This window comes from Carcharodon carcharias, chromosome 18, assembly GCF_017639515.1.
Source record: "Carcharodon carcharias isolate sCarCar2 chromosome 18, sCarCar2.pri, whole genome shotgun sequence".
Taxonomy (NCBI): domain Eukaryota; kingdom Metazoa; phylum Chordata; class Chondrichthyes; order Lamniformes; family Lamnidae; genus Carcharodon; species Carcharodon carcharias.
Genome location: NC_054484.1, coordinates 105569163 through 105581374, shown reverse-complemented (window position 1 = coordinate 105581374; position 12212 = coordinate 105569163). Strand labels below are relative to the sequence as shown.

The 12212-nt window shown below is 46.3% G+C and overlaps 1 protein-coding gene across 1 annotated transcript in view; it reads left to right on the top strand.

Annotated features, from left to right (window-relative positions):
* Positions 1 to 12212, top strand: part of map3k15 (mitogen-activated protein kinase kinase kinase 15) — a 175424-nt gene that overhangs the window by 37918 nt on the left and 125294 nt on the right. Inside the window, exon 2 of the mRNA XM_041210936.1 lies at positions 10568 to 10707. Within this exon, the coding sequence (XP_041066870.1) occupies positions 10568 to 10707 (140 nt within the window). The remainder of the gene's footprint in view (positions 1 to 10567; positions 10708 to 12212) is intronic.

Below are 12212 nucleotides of genomic sequence, written 5' to 3'. Positions count from 1 at the left end.
TCCAGCTGTCACCACCCAGCTGAAAGTTTTGTTGTATAATCTCTGCCTTCCTACGTGCTTAAAAAGCTGTATCAAAAGCTAGGTCTTTGACTGCTCTACCTGCTACCTACACTTGTTCAGCATGCATTCCCCACCCTTTGTAAAGTGCCTTAGAAAATCTTGCTATTGTTAAAGGCAGTCACTTGGTGCCAGTTGTTGTAGATGGCAGGCCTGTGGATTTCTACTGAAGAATGAGCTAAAGTAAGTTGAATGCTCTCTCTCTCTCTCTCTCATCTATATTTAGCTTTATGATTTTTATTACGTCACTGGTGAGAACTATTTGAATGATGACACATCCGAAGTGTACCTGCAAAGACTTCTCACAGATTACATTTCTCTTTGGGTTAAACGTGTAGCCAGACCTCATAAGGAAAGAAATAAATCCTAATGAATTTATGCCACCTGGCCCTTTGGTAACATAGCTTTATTCAAATCACTGTTTTGTGTTTTATATTGTTTGTGACGTAAAATAACCTACTCATACTTACAACGTTACACTATTCATAAAGAAACAAAAAAAATAGGAGTAGGAGTAGGTCATTTGGCCCTTCGAGCCTGCTGCTCTATTCAATATGATCGTGGCTGATCCTCTATTTGATCGCCATACTCCCACACTCTCCCCAGACCTCTTGACACCTATAGAGTCCAGAAACCTATCTATTTCCTTCTTAAATGTATTCAGTGACTTGGCCTCCAACGTCTTCTGTGGTAGAGAATTCCATAGGTTCACCACCCTCTGAGTGAAGAAGTTTCTCCTCATCTCAGCCCTAAATGGCCCATCCCGTATCCTGAGACTGTGACCCCTTGTTCTGGACTTCCCCCCCAGAGCCAGAGGAAAAATCATCCCTGTATTCAGCCTGTCGGGCCCTGTCAGAATTTTATATGTTTCAATGAGATCCCCTTTCATTCTTTGAAACTCCAGTGAACACAGGCCTGGTCGACCTAATGTCTCCTCATCCTGTCATCCCAAGAATCAGTCTGGTGAATCTTTGTTGCACTCCCTCTATGGCCAGTTTATCCTTTCTTAGGTAAGGAGACCAAATACTCCGGGTGTGTTCTCACCAAGGCCCTGTACAGTTGCAGTAAGACATTCTTGCTCCTGTACTCAAGTCCTCTCACAACATACCATTTGCCTTCTTAACTGCTTGCTGCACCTGCAAGCTTGCTGGTGTGAGCATCACATCGATTCATAGATGGGGGAGACCTGCTGCAGGAAAAGGAAAAGTCTCGTTAGCAGAGACCTTTCCTTTCGGAAACTGGTTTAAATGGGAGATCTGAAAGAGCTCACCACTGTGATCAGTGCAGGACACTTCCGGACAGAACAAGTGTGACCCCCCAAGCTACCCGTCGCCTGTCATTTTAATTCTCCACCTTGCTCCTACTCTGACCTCTCTGTCCTCGGCCTCCTGCAGTGTTCCAGTGCAGCTCCGAGTAAACTCGAGTTGCAGCCCCTCATCTTTTGACAGGGCGCTTTATGGGTAGAATAACACGGGGGTGGGGGAAAGGTGGCACATCCCCCTGGAAACCATGCTCCATGCTGTCCCACCCCCACAGCCATAAAGCGCTGCGGGGCTGACCATCGAGGGCCGAGTGGGCCTGCCGCCCCTCATGAGGGAGGAAGCCTTGCCCTCTGGAGCCGACGGCCAATCTGATTGGCTGGCAGCTCCAACAGTCCTGGTAGTGCCAAGAAGGCAGCTGCCGGGATCACAGGGAAAGAGGAAGATCAAGGCCTTGTATCCCCGGGCCAGGTAATCGGGGGTCTTGGGCCAGGAGCGTTTGAGTAAGTTCAGTAGAGGGGCGGGGTGAGTAGGAAGGAAGGGGAGTTTGGACCTAAGTGGGGAAGCCCCACGATCGGCCAAGGTAACTCCCGAAGAGAGGGCTTTCCGCCCTTTAAACATTGAAGTTTAAAAAAATGGGCTTCCTGTCCCACCCCCTGCTCGCACCAAACGTTTTTTTATGGTGTGGGCAATGTATTATCCGGGTCAATTAGCTCGATACTGAGCCTAATTGACCCTTAATTATCGATCTTGGTGTCCACCCATTCCCCTGTACTATGGGAGAGAGCTCGGGTGTGGGTGTGAAGGTGGTGGGATTGTGCCCATGGGAAATACAGCTGCTGACAGGTAGGGTCCAGCCCTATAGCTTTCCAGACCCAAAGGTGAGCTCAGCAATTTTAGATTGTAACCACTGCCCCCATTTTATTTCCTTTTTCTTTGCCGGTTTTGACCTATCTCCCTTGTGCCTCTTTTTTTTTCAGCTTTTGGACACTAGCTGTTCATGATTCCATTATTCACACCTTGGCGAGACACATCTTTCCTTACTTGTCCCATCACCACTCACTTTGACCTTGCACCATTAACCCTTTGGTCATATAATTTCTTTACCCCACCACAGGTCTCCTCTTTTATTCCCTATGCTACCTCTCCCTCCACTGCCACTACCTCACTTTTCGCTTGTTTAAAACCTATTACATCACTGACTTTTTTCCAATTCTGATGGAAGGTCATCGATCTGAAACATTAACCTTCCCTCTTTCCATAGGTGCTGTCTTGAATAATTCCAGTATCGTATGTTTACATTTCAGATATTCAGCGGCCGAAGCATTTTGCTTTTATATTGCCATTGTGATCAGCTCCTGTTTTATTGCGTTTTTTTTTTACATTCATTCTTGGGATGTGGGCATCGCTGACAAGGCCAGCATTTATTGCCCATCCCTGATTACCTTTAAATATAACTGAGTTCCTTACTAGGCTATATCAGAGGGCAGCTAAGAGTCAACCACCTTGCTGAATGTCTGGACTCACACATAAGGCCAGAACGGGTAAGAAGAGCAGATTTCCTTCTGTAGTGAACCAGATGGGCTTTTCGGACAATCCGATAGTTTCATGATCGCTATTTCTGATACTAGCTTTTTATTCCAGATTTATATAATTTTTATGTCTTGGGTAAATGAGTTCGTTGACCAACTGAACTCTAACTGCACACTTTGCTATGTACACATCAATTGCTGCTTGCAATCAATAACAGGGAGAGACTGATGAAAGAGTTAGTAGTGATGGTTTATTGAGACATAGGGCAGAGTGCCAGATCATATGTGCTCACTCAGAAACCTCCAGAACTAGACCTCCAGTTCCCAGTTGCCCGCACTGTACTGTGATTCGTCAGTGCTGTCACATGATCAGTACACAATTCTCTTAAAGGGACAGGGTACCTCACCTAATCACATCCCTCCCCCTTTACTTAAAACACATTAACTATTTACACAACTATTTACAGGTCAAGTCTCTCAGGAGGCCCTTCTTTGACAGGTTGAGCTTTGTAGCCCAACAACTTTGGCTGGTGTTTCAGAGACCTCCTTTTCAGGTCACTGCCCACCAGGTCCCTCAGTGGAAATTGGCAGGTTTGTCTCACTGACCCCCTTGGGTGTCACAGGCCCCACTGGCGCTTCCAAATCATTTGACCTGGCCTCTATATGTGGCACAAACTCAAGCGTAGATGAAGACTGCATTTCTCCTTGTGGGACTGGTATTCTTTTGTGGAGATGATCCACGTGTCATCTAATTATTTGGCCGTTTACTGGTACATTATAGGAGAGGGGTCCAGTTAATGCATTCACCTCGCCAACAGCCAATTGGACCCATCTCCAAAGTTCTTCGCAAGGACCGCATCTCCCACAGTGAAAGTTCTTTCGTGACCATGGCCATTGTGCCTGGTCTTCTGAGCCCTTTGGCTTTTCTCCACCTTCCCTTCTAAATTCAGCCGGATAAGGGTCAGGCAGATGTGGAGACGCCTATTCATTAGTAGTTCTGCAGAGGCAATACTGGACGCCATACGTGGCGTGGTCCAGTATGCGAACAAGAACCAGGACAATCTCATGCAGATGGAATCCCCTCCCATCTTTTTCATCCAGGATTTATTGGTTTGGGCTGCCCGCTCAGCCATGCCATTCGATGCTGGGTGGTAGGGTGAGGTTTTGATATGGGTATTGCCCTTAAGGCCGTGAACCTGTGGAACTCACCATGGAAATGATGAGCGTGGAGATATTGATGAAGCTTCCAGATGTGGAATGCAATAGATAAGTCCTTTTCAATTTGGAAACGTCGTCACTCCGCGACACTGAGTGTGCGAGATGTATAGCCAATGGGTCATTCGGAGCTATTCGCCACCTGATGTGAAACGACAGCCCCTATTCCATAAGGGGATGCAGCACATATCAAAATTAATTTCTTCTTGGGTCAAACTGGATCAACAAGGCCAACGATCTTAACAATCGCTTCATTTTCAGGAAGGCATCTTGGTGCGGGGCTTGCCAACTCCATTTCTGGTTCCTCAAGCGGGCCATAAAAAGGAGCCAGCACAGACCAGAGATTTGGGAGGAATCAGCCGTAGTAGTTTACCATGCCTAAGAAGGCCTTAAGCTCTGTGGTATTTCTCAGGGCAGGTGCCTCGCAAATGGCCTGGACTTTTTCATCCACAGGATTCAGGCCCCGAGCATCAACCTTGTGGCCCAAGTATGCTACCTCCTTAGCTTGGAATAGACACCTCTCTCATTTTAAACGTACCCCCGTTTGTGCAAAGCGTTTGAGCTCTTCCAGATTTGCCAAGGGTTAATCTCGGTCAGTCCCATAACCAACATGTCATCCAAGTAAATGATAACATGGGACAATCCTTGGAGCAGGTTTTCCATCGTTCTTTGGAAAATAGCACACGCTGAGGAGACCCCAAAGGGTAGACGTGTGCATTGATGCAATCCTCGATGCATACTAATAGTGATGAATTTCCTAGAGTTGTTTCCCAACTCTACCTGCAGGTAGGCATGGCTCATGGCTAATTTTGAATATGTGGTGCCCCCTGCCAACTTCGAATACAATTCTTCAATCTTGGCAGTCGGCTATTGGCAGTTAGCTTATAGTCAATGCATAAACGCACGCATTAGTCCGGCTTCAGTACAGGTATGATGGGTGCTGCCCACTCAGAAAATTGCACTGGTTATAGGATGCCCAATTTTTCCAGTCTGTCCCATTCCCTTTCAGCTTTGTCCCATAGAGCATAAGGGACTGGTCTGGCTCTTATAAATCTAGGGTTTGCGTTTGGGTTCAACATGGATCCTGACCTGTGGCCCTCGAATCCTTCCTAACACATTGTTGAAAACGGAACCATACTTTTGCAACAATTCTTGTAAGTCTTACTTGTAATTTGAAAAATTTCGGCCCATTTCAATTTAATCTTTTCGAGCCAGTTGCTGGGGCCCTTTACCACAATAATGAACTGTTTTTAAATTCACTAGTTGCTGTGGTGGGATTGAACTCGTTATTATTATTAGTCCAGCCCTAGAGAATAATATCATTAATTAACTGCACCGAAACCCTGCCTTAGTACAGTTTGTATAAACCGCATTTCTGAGATCTATCATCATTGTTCTTAATCATTTAATGTAGAATATAATAAAGAAAAATGTAACTTCCTGGTGTGGAAGGACGGCATTGGGCAAGGGGAAGTTTTGACTCAGGAAGCAGCAGGCAAAGGGGTGGGGGTTGGGGGGGTTGGGGCGTGATGTCAGCGATACTAGTAGACCATGCAGGGAAAGAGGACAAGATTGCTGAATTTATTTTAAAATCAGAATGTCAACTTCCTCTTTGGCACCTACACCAAACGCTTCTCAGATATCTAGCCTCACTGTGGGTGGCTCGCTCATTTGCATGGATCTTAGAGACCTCATGAGCCTGCCATATTGCCAGAGTCGTGCCACTTCTGTACCTTATTTCTGGGCAGTGAGCAGTATCAGCCATTACATAACTGCCCTTATTTGATATACTGCGAGCTGACATAGGAGGAACAAACTGGTGACACATGTGGTGTAACAAGAATCCTCAGGAGGTTCCATAAAGGAACGAGACCTTTATTTTCCACAATTGGAATTCAGTTGGGTTAGGTAGATGGAAGGTGTTCTCCTGCCTGTAGCTGTTATGGGAACCCTGCGGTAGCAGCATGAGTTAATGGCTCAGATCTTCTGTCCTACAGAGGGTTGTACTCTGGAAGATCCGCTGGGGTACCCCTTGGAGGTTCCCAGGCAAGGACCGCATGGGAATTGCCTGCAAAGTTCCAACTACTGATGGGCAATTATCCTGCAGTGGGAACTGTCTGCAACCCCGCTTTAAACTGGAGACTCCGGATGGTTCCAACTCTCTTAGCAGAATAGTTACCCAGGAACAGTTCGAACGATTAAAGCCACTCCGAACCCCTGGGGTGAAATTTTACAACGGTGGGATTTTACATGGGACCGAATCTTCCGTGGGCTGGCGTTTACCATCGGATTGTCACTCCGCTCCTTTTCACTTACCTTAGCCTGGAGCAAATTTCTCTCCCGGACTTCCGACCTGGCACTGCTGAGGAATATGCAGGATACCTGCTCCGAGAATCCCTCGCTCCGGGACTCCCCGCTGTGACAGGGCTGTAAAATTCTGGCCCTGGATAACTTACCTGCTGACCACACCAACAACAACCACCGCCCCCCCCCCCACCCCCCCACCCCGACTGCCCACCCCCAGACCCCCCGACTATCCCTCCACCACCACCCTCCCGACCACCGACCCTCAACTATCCTCCCGACCACCACCCCCCCCTCTCCCCGAACCATCCTACCCACCGACCTTACCCTCAAAGCTGCTGGGACGTTTGAGCTTAGCGGTTTACGGCATCTAGTGCTGTTAAAAAAAGGGGGCGTGATTTCACTGCCCCCCCCCCCCCCACAACAACAATCCTGCACTGCCCTGAAAGATTCCCGGAGCAGCCATCTTCAGCAAGCCCGAGTCGGAAGTCCGGATGAGAAAGCCGATGGTCCCATGCTTGCAGGGCCTGACTGGTGGTCTGGCTGAAAGCCAAACGGCTCACATTATATCTCGAGCTGCGCAAGAGATGAACAGAAATCCGGAGGTGTTGAGCAACAGAGCGGGATTGCTTAAGATCGTGCACCAGCTGAGAGGATATATTGGTCACGAGCTAGGCAGTGTTACTGATAAAAGGCGCCAAGGTGAAGGTGATATGTAACTTTTTTTTAGTTGTGTTGCAGCTGCAAAATAAGAACTTTCCCAGCTCCATTCCAGGACCAGCACCCAGCCTCTGTCGCCTTATAATCATTGGTTTTACTCAAGGTACAAGCAGAGCTGTGTTGGTAAATGGCTGTTCCTTCCTCTCTGTTAGCTAATAGAGCCACAACAGGCACTGTTTTACTGTTTAGCTGCATTCAGATGGGGTTTTCATTTTTTAAGTTTTCACAAATTTGTCCCGTTGACTATGACAATGCATATTTTTTTGGAATGTTGTTTTCACAAATAATATAATCCCCCTCCCGGAAAAATGGTTCTAAAATATAGCACAGTTCAGGAATTGAAAGGTTTCATCTTCTACGTTCTGCTGTAAAATTGTGTTGCAGCATAACTGGAGCGGTTTGAATACATCAGTTGGTTGGAGGGTTTGGGGGGGGGGTGGGGGTGTGGCGGAGGAAAGACCTTTTTATCTGACAGACTGGGCCTTTGGGAAGTGGGCTAAACATGCTGCTGAATTTATATTGTCATCAGACCACGTGTTCTGGGGGCAGTGTGGAGCTTCCTCATGTGCAGAGCAGCTTAGCCTCTCTCACATGTGCTTTGTTTACTTTGTGGCATGACCAAGAGCTGAGGCAGCAGCTCACTGAGCATCCTGGACTTTCTTCAACATTATGAGTGTACATAAGAGGGACATAATGTTACATTGCTGCTGGTGCTGCACTTTCATGGCAAGAGTACCCAATTTTAACTTAGGGGTTGTACTTTATTGCCAAATGCTGTCCTCTGCAAATGCCTTCATTCCTTCCGATATCCTGCACTTTATGTTAAATCACCAGAAGATGATTTTCATATTAATTTTGGCTCCATCCATTGCCTCCATTGGTTTAACCTCTACCCTGTGCTCTCTGCACTGGTTTGATTTGATCAGCTTCCTGCTTATCCTTGACCAGACTGATCAATGCAGAGTTATTCCTAGCCTGTCCTGATTCACACAGAGTGACTCCCAATCCAGCCCAGCCAAAGGATTTGGCTTAATTGTTTCTGCTCGAACTTCTTGCAGTCTCTCTCACCCTGTCTCAAATCTTTTTGTCTCAATTTTCTTGTTTCAAAGAGCTAGAATATGGTTCCATGGGTTGCCAGCACCCCTATGGTATCTAGCTCAAGTGGTTATTCTCCTGTGTGAGGCTACCTTGTGTGCATCTTAATTGCAAGTGGCATCACAAATGATCCTGTCCTTACATCATGGCCTCCTACCTAAAGGTTCCATCAGAGGTCACAGAGTAGCAAAAAACAAAAAAACTGCGGATGCTGGAAATCCAAAACAAAAACAGAATTACCTGGAAAAACTCAGCAGGTCTGGCAGCATCGGCGGAGAAGAAAAGAGTTGACGTTTCGAGTCCTCGTGACCCTTCGACCGAACTGAGTGAATCCAAGAAAGGGTTGAAATTTAAGCTGGTTTAAGGTGTATTTTGGGGGGGGGGGGGTGGGGGGGGGGGTGTGGTTTGGGTGTGGGGAGAGAAGTGGAGGGGGTTGGTGTGGTTGTAGGGACAAACAAGCAGTGATAGAAGCAGATCATCAAAAGATGTCAACGACAACAGAACAAAAGAACACATAGGTGTTAAAGTTGGTGATATTATCTGAGTGTGCTAATTAAGAATGGATGGTAGGGCACTCAAGGTACAGCTCTAGTGGGGGGAGCATAAAAGATTTAAAAATATTTAAAAATAATGGAAATAGGCAGGAAAAGAAAAATCTATATAATTTATTGGAAAAAACAAAAGGAAGGGGGAAGAAACAGAAAAGGGGTGGGGATGGAGGAGGGAGCTCAAGACCTAAAGTTGTTGAACTCAATATTCAGTCCGGAAGGCTGTAAAGTGCCTAGTCGGAAGATGAGGTGTTGTTCCTCCAGTTTGCGTTGGGCTTCACTGGAACAATGCAGCAAGCCAAGGACAGACATGTGGGCAAGAGAGCAGGGTGGAGTGTTAAAATGGCAAGCGACAGGGAGGTTTGGGTCATTCTTGCGGACAGACCGCAGGTGTTCACCAAACACATCTTCCCTTCACCCCCTCTATTGGCATTCCATAGGGATCGTTCCCTCCAGGACACCCTGGTCCACTCCTCCATCAGCCCCTACTCCTCAACCCCCTCCTATGGCACCACCCCATGCCCACGCAAAAGATGCCCCTTCACTTCCTCTCTCCTCACTGTCCAATGGCCCAAACACTCCTTTCAAGTGAAGCAGCATTTCACTTTCATTTCCCCCAACTTAGTCTACTGTATTCGTTGCTCCCAATGTGGTCTCCTCTACACTGGAGAGACCAAACGTAAACTGGGCGGCCGCTTTGCAAAACACCTGCGGTCTGTCCGCAAGAATGACCCAAACCTCCCTGTCCCTACAACCACACCACCCTCCCTCCACTTCTCTCCCCCAACCCAAACCACACCCCCCCCACCCCCCACACCTTAAACCAGCTTATATTTCACCCCTTTCTTGGATTCACTCAGTTCGGTCGAAGGGTCATGAGGACTCGAAACGTCAACTCTTTTCTTCTCCCCGATGCTGCCAGACCTGCTGAGTTTTTCCAGGTAATTCTGTTTTTGTCACTGAGTAGCAATCAGGCTGATTATGCATTTTCAACACCACTCTTGCTGAGGTCAACAGAACACAAACCAAACACAACAGGTATGCTAGTTTTGGGATTATGCTGCTGGGTTACTAATCCAGAGGCCTGGACTCATAATCCTATAAAACATGAGGTCCACTTTCAACATAGCACTTTGGGAATTTAAATTCAGTTTTTTTTTCTTTAAAATAAATCTGAAACTGGTATAAAGTGACTATGAAGCTGCTAATGTTGTCCTAAAAAGCCAATTAGTTCATTGATATCCTATAGGGAAAGAAACCTGCTGTCAGTACCTATTCTGGCTGATATGTGACTCCAGTCCCACAGCAACATGATTGACTGTTATAAGAAAAGCAAAATACTGCAGATGCTGGAAACCTGAAACAAAAACAGAAAATGCTGGAAAAACTCAGCAGGTCTGGCAGCATCTGCGGAGAGAGAGACAGTTAACGTTTCGAGTCTGTATAACCCTTCTTCATTGGGGTCCGTATGACCCCTGAAGAAGAGTCATACGGACTCGAAACGTTAACAGTTTCTCTCTCCACAGTTGCTGCCAGACCTGGTGAGTTTTTCCAGCATTTTCTATGATTGCCTGTTAACTGCCCTGCCTAGCAATCCACTCAGTTGTATCAAAGTAAAGAAGGCCCACCACTAAATTTCTCCAAGGATGTGCAATAAATAGCACCCTTGCCAGCAACGCCCACATCCTGAGAATCATTATATAAAAAGGAAATGGCTGGCATTAAATTTGCTGTATTGTAGCCATAGCCTAGTAGCTGTTATTATGGCCGTTAGCAGGCAATAATGGTGGACTGCAGCGTGCATTCATTAAACTGTGACCATGCTCTTGTTTTACAGACATTGCTGTGGTGGACATGAGTGATGTTTTCAGGCAGCCAACGCTCTTTTATCACCTAGGTATACGAGAAAGTTTTGGCATGGAGAACAATGTCATTCTCTACCACAACACCGACCTGGAAACCGCTCAGTCGCTCAAGGTTACTCACTTTCATATTTACTCTCCCATTTTCTGCCATATTTTAATTTCTGACATATATTCATCGCCAGTACATTTGGTATTGTATGTCTGAATGGGTTGTCGCGTTGATCTGACGTTTCAGATTAAAGCCATCCTGCGGATTTTTTTTCCCCTTGGATTTCATTTTCAAAATGAGTTTTGTTTTTTAATAACCAGGATCCAGGCTTCTGCTGCAAAGCCCAAGATTCTACGATGTTGACCATTGCACAAAATTTTGAAGCAAACACTACAACCTATAAGTTTAACTCCTTGCTGATAGCATAATTACACTGCACTGATACATCAACTGACAGCTCAGGCTGGATCCTACATTCTAAATGTGCAAGTTTCTTTTATACATTATGATATTTAACTTCTTCCCAGACTTACAAATGTACTAAATTGACAGGCAAGAAAAAAACCACTTGAGCCTTCAAACCTGCCCTAAACCATGACGGCCATTGTATCATAGGTAAACACCCACCCCATGCCCATCTCATGTTTCCCCCACTCCACCCATTCTCACAGTCATGGAATCTCCTGGAGAGGCAAAAAGCAGAAAGAAGTCAAGGGCCTGAAAGGGAAAAATACTCTACAAAAGCCTTCTCCAACCCCTCCAGTCAATTGATACCAATCCAGGATATAGCATGGACAGAGATATGTGTGAAGACTCCTTTAACTCTCAGTCAGCATTGTAATTGTCACAGGAACAGGTGTTGCCTTTTAAAAGCAGGAGTGTTTAGGCAAAGCCAGGTATTCCCAGTTAAAATCCAAGGTTTGTTCATCCACTTCCGTACTTTCCCACTTACAAAGGTTGCAAGAGGTACTAAGTCAAAAGTTGATGGAAACATGTAAGTTGTCGACACTCTTTATCTGGTTTAGAGTCACCACCTGTTCTATAAATTCAAAGAGAAAACAGACCGAAGTGTAAACCATGATCTCCAAAACATGGACAGTAATATAGAATTGCAGGGAATCCAAAAAATTTATTTTTTTTTAGTCACCTTAAAGAAATGGGGCTGGTCAGAGATCTGCCTTTGGAATTGTTTTTGAGTTACCTGTTATATTTTTGAGTTGCTATTTTTTCCATGCATTTTGAAGCAGGTTTTACAATTCTATTACTTGCCAGTAAGGCTGAAGGCTGGCTATCATCAGCCTATCCCCTTCTTCTGTATTCTGCCCAATGGCAGGTCCGACCCATAGCGCCACGACAACCCCAATGGGTGGAGCAAGGAGGCAGGTCCCCAATCCAGGATTTGGTGCCACAGGGACATGGAGGGCAAGCGGCCTGCCTCGTCTGGGCGGTGTGGTGACCTCATCACCATCATCCCCCACGACGTCCTCCTCGTTGGAGGATATGTGCAGCTCCTCCTCAGCCAAGTCCTCTGCACTTTGCAGCGCTGGGTTGTGGAGCACACAGCAAGCGACGATGATGTGTGACACTGGACCACATGAGGCACAGGAGCCTCATTTCAAAACGCAATT